We start from the raw sequence: 12,948 nt of genomic DNA, 5'->3' as shown, positions 1-12,948 counted from the left end.
ATATTAAATAGCATATTAATCCTGTCACAGTGGGCAAATTCTAATGGAGCAAAAGTTTTAAAATGTTTTATATTTTGCATTAGAAATGCAATTTGTAACTGTTAAACAAAGTCCCAGTGTTGGGTCACCATAACAGTTAGAGGAGATAGTTAGCTGATTCCATTAAGATTTTATGTGTAACTTTGTTCTTATCTTTGTTTTTAGCCAGAGGAATCTACTGCACCTACCTCTGCTGTCACTTCTGGTGCCTCTACTCCTCCAGCTGTTCCTGAAATACAAAAGAATTTGACACAGGAGCAACTGATAAGGCAGCAATTGCTTGCAAAGCAAAAACAGTTGTTAGAACTTCAGCAAAAAAAATTAGAGCTGGAGCTGGAACAGACTAAAGCACAGCTGGTGAGTAGGGTAGTTGATGAAATGTCCATAGTTGGGTCTCACTTTTGGATAGTACCTTAGCTATACAGGTAACTGCAGTAAATTATGTCAGAGAAGTGTCGCTCTTTTAGGACTAGAGCAGTGCAACTTGTTCTGGTGTTCTAGACCAATATTTGCTACCTACAAATTGCAAGAATTGCACTCAAAACAGGTTTAAAAGAAGCTTTTGTGTTTTGTTACTAACTTCTCTCCAAAATAATGTGTGCCTATGATCCTAGTTTTGCACCCCTTCCTGTGGTTCACCACAAGACAGGCTTTTTCAAATATATTTGCTTTGAAAAAGAGTAGCATTTCTTTATAGAACAAGGAATCCTGATTGTTAGCAATACAAAGGCAGTTTCCTCACAGGGTCAGTTTGGTTTAATGCCAACATCTGAAGGTGGCGGTTAAGTCGTATTGTTTTACATTCATAATAGAAAGTCTTCCAGTTTTAACTGTTGATGATAGAAAATAAACATCTTAGAAGTGTAGGGGATAAAAATCAGATATTTGTCAGTTTAGTTGTCATGAATATGTCGAATATATAGAAAAAATAATGCTGTAATGAGAACGTGTTTAGGTTACGTATTTTGCAGCATTGATGTTGCATTGATTTTGCGTTATAACTTGATCTTTTCTGAAGGTGCTGCATTATTTTAATGTCTGTGATTAGCAATTAATTGGTCATTTTCAGTTAAATGGCTGAACCTTATATAACTACAAGTGTTTTCTATTTATAGTTTTGTTTTCAAGTCAGAACATGAGTATCTCTGGGTAGGAGTTGTATCATGCAGGTTAATGCTGTTTTTTTCCCCCTATTTCAGGCTGTTTCTCTTAGTGTTCAGCAAGGATCATCTACTATAGCTTCAGTTCCAGCACCTTCCAAGCCACATGTGTCTCAGGCACCTCATATGACAGTTAAACCACCTCATCAGACTTCTGTGCAATCTGAAAAAATCAAACCATCCCCAAGTCCTCCACTTCATGATGTCAAAATAGTAAATAGGGATCCTCGACTTAATAGGATGGCTCAACATTCTTCTCATGCTAAAGATCAATCTCATAGGAAAGAATTTCCACCAAACACAACCAGTCAGTCTGATACCAAGGCAAGCAAAACATCACAGGCTGAAAAACAAAACTCCACAAAGCAAGAGAAATTGAAAGCAGGTGAAAAAATGCAGAAGAAAGATCTTGATCAGTCAGAAGCAAAATCTAAATCACCATCTCCTTTGAAAAACAAGTTACCCAATACTAAAGATACTAAAAACCAGGAAAGTGAAAGCACAAAAGTATCTGAAATCAGTAAACGGGATCCAAGACTGAAAAGACATCTTCAAGAAAAGCCAGAGGGCGATGAGGTGAAAGAGAAGAGGAGAAATATAGAGAAAAAAGAAAAAGAGGAACATAAGACGTGTGAACATAGACCAGTAGGCAGCAGAAATAAAGTAATTAATGGTGTTGTTCAAAAACAAGACACACCTACAGAAGAATCAGAAAAACAGGGTGGAAAACAAGGGAGATCAAGTAACAGAAAACGGTCACGATCACGCTCTCCTAAGTCACGGTCACCATCTACACATTCTCCAAAAAGAAGAGAGAGGAGATCACCCAAAAGAAGACTCAGAAGCTTATCTCCCACTTCGTCAACTCCTAAAATTGGAAAGATGCGTCAGATAGGTCCTAAGCAGTCTCACGTTGAAGAAGCCACACAGGCAGCAAGAGATGAAAGGAATTCTAATAAGCGGAATGTGAAACAAGAGGTGCGAGATCCACGGAGAGTGAAAAAAGCCCAAGAAGACAGGCCTCAAGAAACAGCAAGTCAGCATTCTGCAAAAGCTTCTCCCGATCCAAAGGAGAATGCAGAAAACTGGCAGGGATCCAAAGCAGGCAAGAGGTGGAAATCTGGTTGGGAAGAAAATAAAAAGTAAGTTACCATCTTTTAAACAGGTTATATCTGAAGTCAGTGGAAATTCTACTGCTGACTTCAGTGTAGTCAGATTCCGTGAGATGTTCAAATTGTCAAAAATTGTTGATGAAGTTTCTTACCTTATTTGTAGTTAAATAGAGAAATTATGCCTACTTAGATTCTAAGATGATTGTGTTTTGCCATGATCAGTTCTAATAAGGGTGTAACAGGTATGTCCTGAATAAAGAAATAATTTATATTTTAAATACGTTCTGTTTTCAGCTCGCAGCAGAGTGAAGAACACCAAGCACTTGGTAAATCTCCTCACCAAAGACACCGGGAAAACTGGCCTGCTGCTAAAGGAATTTTATCACCCCGAGCACCAAAGCAGCAGCACAGGTTAAGTGTGGATGCCAATTTACAAATTCCCAAAGAATTGACATCTGCAAGCAAGAGAGAATTACTTAAAAAGGTAATACTGATTAGCTTGTCTTTGTAGTAGTGTCCTGGATGTAGGTGTGCTTTTCTTTTCTTTTTAGAAATCTAAACTTCAACTTTATGTTCCAGGCCAATGATCGCTTAGCATCTGGTGAAATAACTCAAGATGAATTCCTCATGGTAGCTCATCAGATTCGACAGCTGTTCCAGTACCAGGAAGGGAAGCACAGATGTAATGTGTGGGATAGCCCTACAGAGGAGAAATGTGTTTTGAAAAAGAAACCTCTTCTATCTGATGCAGAATTAACATACTACGAACACAAAGCTAAATTAAAAAGAACCCAAGTCCAGCATTCATTATCAAGGCTTGATCTGTTGGATCCCGACGATATTTTGGATTATCATCTACCCGATGCGTTGCTTTCTGGAATAGAATGTGAGCAAGCAAAAGCGAAGCGTGGAGTACAGTTTGACAGAAAAGAGCCATTTGGAGAAAGATCTAGGAGGCATTCTCCTGTAAGTGGCACTAAGAGACCTTTTCCTGATAACCTTTCACCGCTTGAGAGTCGACGGAGACTGGAGGAACAAAATGCTACCAAAGGAGCAAGAGGTTCTAAAACCTTCGATCCTTATGACAGCTGGGGAGAATCAGAGGAATTTAGAGATGCTCTCAGGCAACAGGGAAAAGGCACACCGGAGTTCCAGAAAATAGATGGTGATGCAATCTGCAGATTTGATAATCGTGAAGAAAGACAGCTTCTCGGGCAAGCTGGTACATTTTTTTTGCCTTATTTTACAGATGTTAAATAATTGCAACGCTTTGGTGGGTGGTTATATGTTGCTTTTATTTTTTTTTCAGGTGTTCGAGAGGAACCAAGATCACCATTCAGTGAGCGTTTCAAAAGAGCTAGGTATGAGGATCCGGAGAAAGCACCATTTCCAGAAAGTCCAGGATCGAGATTTGGAGGCATTGAAGCCAAGCAGAGAATAAGTGCACTAATGGAAGACAGACCTCTATTTGATGGCTCACCTAGACAACCTGCTGCAAGGGTTGGAGTAGATGGACCAGGAAGTCCTTTTGTTGATGGTCCTGCTGCTGGTTCAAATTCTCGAATCGATGGGCCGCCTGGACAGGCTGCTCTGAGATTTGAGGGGCCGTTGGTCGGAGCGGGTGCATCACAGTTCGATGGACCACTGGCGGGGGCAGGGGGAGCGGGAGCCCTAAGATTTGAAGGGCCGCCAGGGCAGCTGGCAGGGGCTCTCAGATTTGAAGGACCCCCAGGACAGGTTGGAGGAGGAGGTCCACTGAGGTTTGAGGGACCTCTTGGGCCTTTGCGCTTTGAGGGGCCTGCAGGCCAGCCTGTAGGTGGTCCTAGATTTGAAGGACCTGGAGTTGGTCTCAGGTTTGACGGACCCCGTGGTCAGCCTTCAGGTGGTCTCAGGTTTGAGGGGCCTCATGGTCAACCTCTGGGGCCTCGAGGTCAACCTGGGGGTGGTCTCAGGTTTGAGGGACCCCACGGTCAGCCCTTGGGGCCTCATGGTCAACCAGGGGGTGGTCTCAGGTTTGAGGGGCCACATTTACAGCCATTGGGGCCCCATGGTCAACCTGGAGGTGGCCTCAGATTTGAGGGGCCACATGGGCAGCCTATGGGGCCACATGGACCATCAGGGGGCGGGCTCAGATTTGAGGGGCCACATGGACCACCAGGTGTAGGTCCTAGGTTGATTGACGGACCAGTACACCAGGGAGCTGGTGGACTTAGATTTGATGGTCCTCTGGGACGGACGGGTCCAAGATTCGATGGCTGTCATGCTGGATTCGATGGTCAGCCCGGACAGCTATCTCTTTTGCAAAGATTTGATGGAATTCACGGACAGCCTGGCCCAAGATTTGAAAGGGCACCTGGCCAGCAGGGACAGCCACGATTTGATACAGCCATACCTCAAAGATTTGATGGTCCTCACCAGCCAGCATCAAGGTTTGACCTGCCCCTTGGCCTTCAAGGTGCAAGGTTCGAAAATGTAGCTAACCATCCTGCCTCAAGATTAGAAATGTCGCCATACGGACAAGGTGGTCCGTTTGTTGATCATCCCAGCCAGGGCTACAATGGACCATCTCATGGGATGCAATTCCAGAGGCCTGACATATTTGATGGCTCGCCAGGACCAAATTTCAATGGGCCAGCTGGCCCAGGAGCACAGAATTTTTCATTGAGAGCATCTGGACATTATTTTGATGAAAAAAATCTTCAGGGTCCTCAATATGGAAACTTCAATAGTATGGCAGTGGGAAGTAATCAGGTAAGAATTATTGCTGTAAATAGTTTGCTTGCAGAAGTATTTTTGTGTAGACAATTAGCAGTTTTACTTTCTCTAAAAACATAATTTTTTTGAAGAGCTGGTGCACTGGGAGACGGTTTCAGACTTAAAATGTCATCCATATCACGTAGCGTCTGGATGATTCAAGAAGGGCATGCACTGTTATTTTAAGATTTTTTAAAAAAGAAATTAACAGATCTAATCATTTTGTAGGTGAGAGTATAACTGAAATTAGCATTTTTAGTTTGAAAACAAATTAGGTAGTTGAAAGCCTGGCATTTTCACTAAACTTGAATAGGGCCAGCTCTATAAATCATGACTGAAGATATAAGTGAATATAAATGATTAATTTTTCTAAAGAGATATAGAATTAGAATGGACCAGAAATAATCTTATTGTCTTTTTGGAGATTTTAGTACAGGTGACAAGACAGTAGTAACAGACACCCATAATTTGGGGGAACTGAGAAAGATGCAGACATTGTTAAATACAGTTTTTGGAAAATTATCTTGGCATCGGCGTGCTTTGAGTTTAGTTGTCTTTGCCATTGCCAGTTGGTAATGCTTTCTTCAAAAGGAGAAAATAACTATACATCAATCAAAATGATAACATTTCTTCCAGTAGATTGCAGATTTTAGAGAGCGTTTTTCATTTGGGGTATAACTGAACATGAAGAGTTAACTGATTGAGCAAAAGCAGGTGATGTGTCCTGCTAACCTCAAACAGGATCAAATTTTAATCAATGTAAACCTTTTTTTAGTAAATCCAGAAAGCAATTTGAGAAAAAAATTACAATCTCACTCTAAAAATATTTTCATGTATGTAGTTTGCTGCAGCTGGGTTGCTGCAATCTTCAGAATGCATTTCATACAGTGGATACTATTTCAATTATAGAAAAAATAATAGTGCCCTTTGTTGATAGATGTTTACCAGTTTAACTTTTCTGATGAGCTCTGTTTTGGTGAAAAGGATCAACTTGAATTACTGGGCTTGGAAAACATGTTTAAAGGCTGGATAAGCAGAAAGAAGAGAAGGTGTTTTTTTCTTTCATTTAAATATTAGGAAAAATGAATAAATTTTCTGATTTTTATTTTTCTGATGGGACATGAAAACAATGGAAAGGTTACTTAGCCATTTGTGGACCCTTCAATACCAAATTAACATAGTTCACTAATGGGAGGATTTTAATATTTATAATGTTATCGAGAAATTTGTAGAAATTATCATTGCTTTAAAAAAAAAATAAATTACAATGCAAAGAATGCTTAAATGTTTACTTTTACAGGTTTCGCTCATGTCTGCTCAGCCAGGACCTTATGGACAAGGTCAACAGTATTTGCCAAATCCTGGAAGCTTTGTTCAGAACCCTGCAGGTACCAAACAGTTAACTTCCTTTTGTTTCTTTCAGACTGTTCTGTTTGCTAGTGGACACACAAAATTAGCTTTCTGTATTGTGGTGGTGTACTAGGCCTGTGTGGACTAAAGGAAACCCCAGTGAGGTGGCAGTAGATGTTGTTTTTGGAGTAATCTTGTTAGGGGTTTCCCTCAAACAGTGAAGGCTTTCATTAGTTTTTCATTAACCACATGGCTTTGGTATGTAGTTGTGCTAAAACAAAGCAGAACAAGATTTTGGTCTGCTTTTTTGATGGCAGAAAGGTACCAGTTTGTAGGTCTGGCTTGCATTTGCCAGGCTGTATAAACATTCTGAGTGTATGAATTGGTTAGTAAAAATCTTGCAACAAGTCATAAATAATTGAAGTATGTTGGTCCTGGTGAAATATTTAAGGATAAAATGAGAAAATACTGTGTTTCAACAAGCAGTATCCAGTAGAAGTCTCTTTACAAGGCTGAGAGCATAGAGAGCACTTCAAAAAACTTACGTTACAAAGGAAGTTGTTGAAAGGGAAGAAGTAAGTCAAAAAACTAGATATAAAGCAAACAGTGGATAAATAGTTTGAAATAAAAAAACGGAAGTAACAGGAGACAGAAGGAATAGTGTGCTGTCAAATGTGCTGATAGAAGTTGAAGTAAATTCTTGATCGTTATCATTGAATGTTGATGTTTTTCTCTAGGAGGCCTTCCACATTCATATCCTGATAACCACCTTGGCCAGCTTGATGTCAATGAATTGTTTGCTAAGCTGTTGTCAACAGGAATTCTCAAACTGTCAAAAACGGATTCCACTTCAGCACGTATGTAGATCCATTATGTTCTAACTACGTGGGTTATACATAGCTGAATTGTAAAGCTAAGTGTGAGAACTTCCTGTGAGTTCTTGCATCCTCTTTTTTTTTTTCTTGAACTGAGCTTTGTGGGAAAGGATTTGGTGCATGCGAAAGTGAATTACTAACTTTTTAAAATGTATATTACTTGTATTACTTGATGTGTATGCTTAAGCTATTTAGAGCAGCCAGTTGTGGTTTTGGTGCCCTGCCTCAGTAACTTGTTCTTGATTATAATCAGATTCTTGTCAGTTTCTGAAATACTTTCATCTGAATATTGAAATTTAATGTTGAAAGCTTAGCTGAAATACTGTTTTCCTAAATGGAAATGAGTAGTAGTGTACTGTGTTCTGTGCTTTTTTAATGATGTTACAATATGAGACTGACTCAGCTATTATTATGCACTTCCAACTTAGCATACTCAGATCGTATTTATTAATATTCAGATAAAACAAAAAGAAGGTTCATCAGCACCTTACTTCTTTCTTAAAATGTACTGAAATTTTGATGCACTTGCCTTTATTCTTTTTAGAAGTGAACGAAACATCAGCCCAGCCAGCTGCTGAAGAGGAGGAGGATGACCAGAGTGATCAAGATGTCCCAGACCTCACGAATTTTACAGTTGAAGAACTCAGACAGTGAGTATAGTAGCATGAGCTTACACTGCAGTAAGAATAATGGCATGGAAGTATATAAATAGTGGAATCCAAGACAGTTGAGAGCTTTTAAAAGATGTTATGCCACTTTTTGACTAAGAGGACCTGCAATTTTTGATTGTTACTTCATGACTAAGGATGTGCAGTTCTTGATTGTTGTTAGTCTTGGAGAACTTCAGGAAGGAAAAAGAGGGAAAATGAATGACAGAAAACTTCCCTTTATCCACATTGGGATGTTGTCATTTAAGCAGCAAGGCTGTGATACAAAATGAAGTCAGTGTTACTTTGTTACTCCTAAGTTTGCTACCTTTGTGGTAGTTTGCAAAGCTGAGCCAAATGCTAGTGTTACCATTTTGTGTGCTATTAGGTGATGAAGTTAGTAGGTATGACACTACTAACAGTACCGAGTTTCTTATGGATAGTTCATATGAGCCTATTCAGATGTTTTCAAATGACTGTTATGAAAATCAGGAATAATTAACTATGTTGCATGCCTTAACCTTACAGTAGATTCATGCTTTTCTTCTGCTTGTGCAGTTCTGCAAATCAACTTCCTGATAAACTTCCTGTTTCTTTTCATAAAGATGTTAACTTTTTTTCCCCTTTTTGTAGGCGTTATGATAGTGTTATTAATCGACTATACACTGGAATTCAGTGTTACTCGTGTGGAATGAGATTTACTACTTCACAGACAGATGTTTATGCCGATCATTTAGATTGGCATTATCGCCAGAACCGCACAGAAAAAGACGTTAGCAGAAAAATTACGCACAGAAGGTGGTACTACAGTTTAACGGTAAGTTATGCAGCATGTGTCTTAATACATTAAAGGCTGGATTCAGTGTTATATTTTATGTATGTACTTTAGGATTGCAGTTGAAATTACATTCTCACAGGATTTTTCCTATGGTAAACAATGTTGTATTTGGTATTTCAAGCAGTTTTTATAAATGCCTGTCAGAACACAAAAGGCAATTATATGATGAACAATAAGCAGCTGGAAGCTGTTGGTACTGCTTTGGTTGCACTGAGAATGGAATAGAAATAGAAGGAAAAGGTTTTCTGAGTAGTGTAGCATTGTTGGAAAACATGCACTCTGCTGCATGCGAGAAACATTTCAGTTTCAATGAAGTAATATGTTCTAAATAAGGTACTTCTGGGATGTCATTTTTCTTTTCTTTCCCTTAATTCTGTTTTAAATATTTCTGACTATTCTTAAGTGTCTGAGTGTGAATGAAAACTTTTCCTTAGGATTGGATCGAATTTGAAGAAATAGCTGATCTAGAGGAACGTGCAAAAAGCCAATTTTTTGAAAAAGCCCATGAAGAAGTTGTGCTCAAGACACAAGAAGCTGCAAAAGAGAAAGAGTTTCAGAGTGTCCCTGCTGGACCAGCTGGAGCAGTTGAAGTAAGTTTCAGCTTGTCTGTATTACCCTATGGGCAATAAAGTAGACTGAAGTCTTGGTTTTGGATCAGTGTGCAGTCACTTCATAGGTGTTGCATTTGTGTGTGTGGCAGATAGCATTAATAACCAGTAGTACAAAAACTTACGTGCCTATTGGCATGCAGTCTTTTTAGTGAAATCGAAATGGGGAAAGCATGTCAATTTACTGAATGCTTCCATAGGGGGGAGTAATTTGAGTGAGTTGGAAACGATCCTTTGTGATTCAAACAATGTTTTTTACTGGATTTTTGCTATATTTACACATTTTTTTCATTAGAAGGTAGGCATTAGGACATTAGGTGTTAGGACAAAGAACTATCTGAATCTTCTGACTTAAACAACCAGCAGGTTTGTATTTAGGTAGACAAGATAGTTAAGTAATTAAATGTTTTTATATGGTAAACCTATAAGAAACTAGCTAGTGAGTCATATAGGCCTTTGCTTTAATTTTTAAAAGGCCTTTGTTTTAAAAGGTACTTGTGCTTGTTCTCGGAGTTGACTTATGTATTTTACACAGAAGTATTAAAGGTGTTAATACTTCATGTAAGAGTTCTCCCTCTTAACTTGAAACTCAAAAGTTGAGTTATGGGGAAAAGTGAAGATGATGCCATAAAAAAAAAATCTCCATACTGGATTGTTTTACCTAAATCCCTGTACTGGATTGTGTTACCTGGGAGTAACACAGCATTAGATTGTTAAAGTGTTTTGTAGAGAGTTTCTAGTTGAATGGGCAAAGCTTGCCTTTCTCAAATGACAACAACATTCAAGGTCAGATGATTGTTGCTAAATTTACAAACTGTACTCAGTTTTTATCGATATTTTCTAAACTTTTGAAATGTAGAGGAAAAACCATCTTTTAGTCTACTATAGTTATCTTAATTTAAAAGAGCATTATTTAGCTGTTAAATGTGAAGTTCCTGAAATTCATGTGTTTTATTTCAATAACATCATATATCTGTTACTTGAAAAACTTTTCAGAGCTGTGAAATTTGCCAAGAGCAATTTGAACAATATTGGGACGAGGAAGAGGAAGAGTGGCACCTAAAGAATGCTATACGAGTAGATGAAAAGGTAATCTGATTTTATTACATGTGATACTTGTTGATATTTTAAACAAAAACCAGCCTGTGCTCCCCACATCCTAGTTAAAAGCAACAACAAAACTCAGCTGAAGATTTATAGCTAGAAAGTGAGACAGCATTGTGATCTGTCTCTCCTGAAGGATTCCCCTGATAGTTTTCCTGACTTTCAAGTACATAAATACCTCAACCTTTGGAAATGCTTGAAGTCCTGGTACTGTTAGTATAGGCTCGCTATGCTTCCTTCATATACTGCTCTGCTAAAAGAAAAATGAAGGTGATCCTTGCCCTCTGCCAGAGGGGTTGGACCAGATGGACCCAGAGGTCCCTTCCAACCTCAACCATTCTGTGATTGTGCAAATGTTTATATATATGGTGTAGATATTCGTTCAGTTCTTTCTATATATAGCTATCCACATATGATTTCCTATACTTACCAGGCTTTTTGTCTGATAACTTTTCCTAAAGATAGTTGCCTAGTTACATTTGACACCATACTTTGCCTACTTTGTAACGTTGTTGTTCTAGAGGAATTGTAGGATACATAATTTACTGTTCTGTTCATGACCTGTGCACCTACTATAGTCTTATGTATTTAAGTGTATAATTCTTCTTTTCCAGATTTACCATCCATCTTGTTATGAAGACTACCAAAACGTAAGTGAATCCTTCTTATTTTTGAAGCATTTTGCTTTCAGTTTGTTCATTGACTTTACAGGGAGCAGATGTCTTCAAAATCCATCTTTCTATTGCATTTGACCAGACAAAGATTCAAAGGCCCTGGGCACGGCAAGTTTGTAATACAGAAGTTGCTAAGATACATTTTTCATAGTGATGTATCATAACAGGTTGTGTGTCGTACATGACTAAAGCAAAAACATTATTTGAAAACACATCTTGAATTTATTGAGTAACATGCATAGTCTTAGGAATTTGCAAAAAAGGAGTAAGTGGGTGTTATAGTGTGTGTTAAATTTTTAATGATTTGGGAGTACAGTTCATTTGTGGAGAGATGGGAATATTTTATGGTAATGTGTTAAGCATTTCATTGCTACGTGGATGACACATTTTCAAAGTAATTGTGAAAAAGTAACGCTATTAAATAGTAAACTTGCTTTATACGAATCTTGATAAAGTAAAATTTTGGATTTTGAGTGCTTTACTGTCAACATGTTTGCATTTCAGGAAAGACTAAAAGGGAAAAGGATTTAAAAGTGGCTATTTTAATGATGTGGTAATGCTATGTTAACGTTTGTTTTGCAGACATCATCATTTGATTGCACACCATCTCCCAGCAAGACTCCTGTAGAAAATCCTCTAAATATTATGTTGAACATTGTTAAACAAGAAACACAAGAGTCCTGTGACTCGCCTAAAGTCAAAGAAGAACCTGATGACACCCCTACTGCCTGTGCAGAAGAGAGCACACCTGCATCTACAGATATTAAAACAGAACCTGATGAGTCTATTTAAATAAACTAAGGTATGTTTTTTTACAGAAAAGCTGCTGTGTTATCTCTGGAAGGCAAATACTTTTTATATGAAATAAAAACATTCAGCTGAGGCAGGGCCTTAGCTACTGTTTGGTTAATAAATACATTTTTGTATTTGAATTTCTTACTGCCTGCACAGTTTCAGGTGTCATTGTGTGAAAGTTCTGTAGATGCGTGAAAATTTAATGGAATGAAATTGTATATGTAAAAATGTACAATTTTCACTTGTGGAAATGTAAATTATAAATAAAAGATATTTTTGCTATATATGGAGTGTAATGTTTATGCACACCATCAAATGAAGACAGTGTTTCTGTACTTTTTTCAGTTTAAATGGAATTAAAAAGACCTTTGTTTTAGACCTCTTGCTGAATAAGATTCAGAAAAATGAAAGCAAGTAACTTCCTTCAATTATCTCATAGGTGGGTTATCAAGGGAAGCGATGCAGGAACTTCTCAAGACACAACCCTAGATTTTTCTTTTTAAACTTACCTGAACAAACTTACATATCCAGATATTAAAAATAAAATTAAAAAATAACCAAAAAGACAGTTCTGGGTAGAAGGGGAAAATTTAACAAAGGAACCAGAGTGCTTGATTGTGAACACAAGTGCCAACAAACAATTAACAAACCAGGATGCCTGGTAGCTGAGACATTTTAATGATTTTTTTTTTCCGTTAGTCACACATAAGAATTTAATACAGCTGAACAAACTTTTCTTTACATTACAGGGGGAAACGAATGTAAGAATGCTCATTTGAAAAATGGTTAACATTTTTTTTTGTTGCTTATGACTGGACTTAGATGGTAAACCAGATATCCTGAGATGTTAATATTTCTTAAATGTAATAAATAAAATTAAGCATATATTTGTGTAAATCTCTTCCTTTCAGTAATGGGTTTGTGTGGCTGGCATGGTTGTGGGATTGCAAATAAAGATTCATACAATGTTTGTCTTGGGATAGTATGTTATC

General features: G+C 38.0%; 1 protein-coding gene across 1 annotated transcript in view; it reads left to right on the top strand.

The window, feature by feature from the left end:
• PCF11 (PCF11 cleavage and polyadenylation factor subunit) overlaps positions 1 to 12,841 on the top strand; it is a 22,132-nt gene extending 9,291 nt beyond the window's left edge. Inside the window, exons 4-16 of the mRNA XM_083796416.1 lie at positions 205 to 396; positions 1,239 to 2,341; positions 2,606 to 2,795; positions 2,891 to 3,533; positions 3,621 to 5,062; positions 6,366 to 6,453; positions 7,153 to 7,272; positions 7,835 to 7,940; positions 8,571 to 8,754; positions 9,210 to 9,365; positions 10,380 to 10,472; positions 11,102 to 11,137; positions 11,744 to 12,841. Of these exons, the coding sequence (XP_083652542.1) occupies positions 205 to 396; positions 1,239 to 2,341; positions 2,606 to 2,795; positions 2,891 to 3,533; positions 3,621 to 5,062; positions 6,366 to 6,453; positions 7,153 to 7,272; positions 7,835 to 7,940; positions 8,571 to 8,754; positions 9,210 to 9,365; positions 10,380 to 10,472; positions 11,102 to 11,137; positions 11,744 to 11,953 (4,563 nt within the window). The 3' untranslated portion in view covers positions 11,954 to 12,841. The remainder of the gene's footprint in view (positions 1 to 204; positions 397 to 1,238; positions 2,342 to 2,605; positions 2,796 to 2,890; positions 3,534 to 3,620; positions 5,063 to 6,365; positions 6,454 to 7,152; positions 7,273 to 7,834; positions 7,941 to 8,570; positions 8,755 to 9,209; positions 9,366 to 10,379; positions 10,473 to 11,101; positions 11,138 to 11,743) is intronic.
• Positions 12,842 to 12,948: the final 107 nt, after the last annotated feature.

Source organism: Anser anser (genome assembly GCF_964211835.1).
Source record: "Anser anser genome assembly, chromosome: 1".
Lineage (NCBI taxonomy): Eukaryota > Metazoa > Chordata > Aves > Anseriformes > Anatidae > Anser > Anser anser.
The sequence above is the reverse complement of the archived record's forward strand: the minus strand, read 5'-3'. Positions and strand labels throughout refer to the sequence as shown.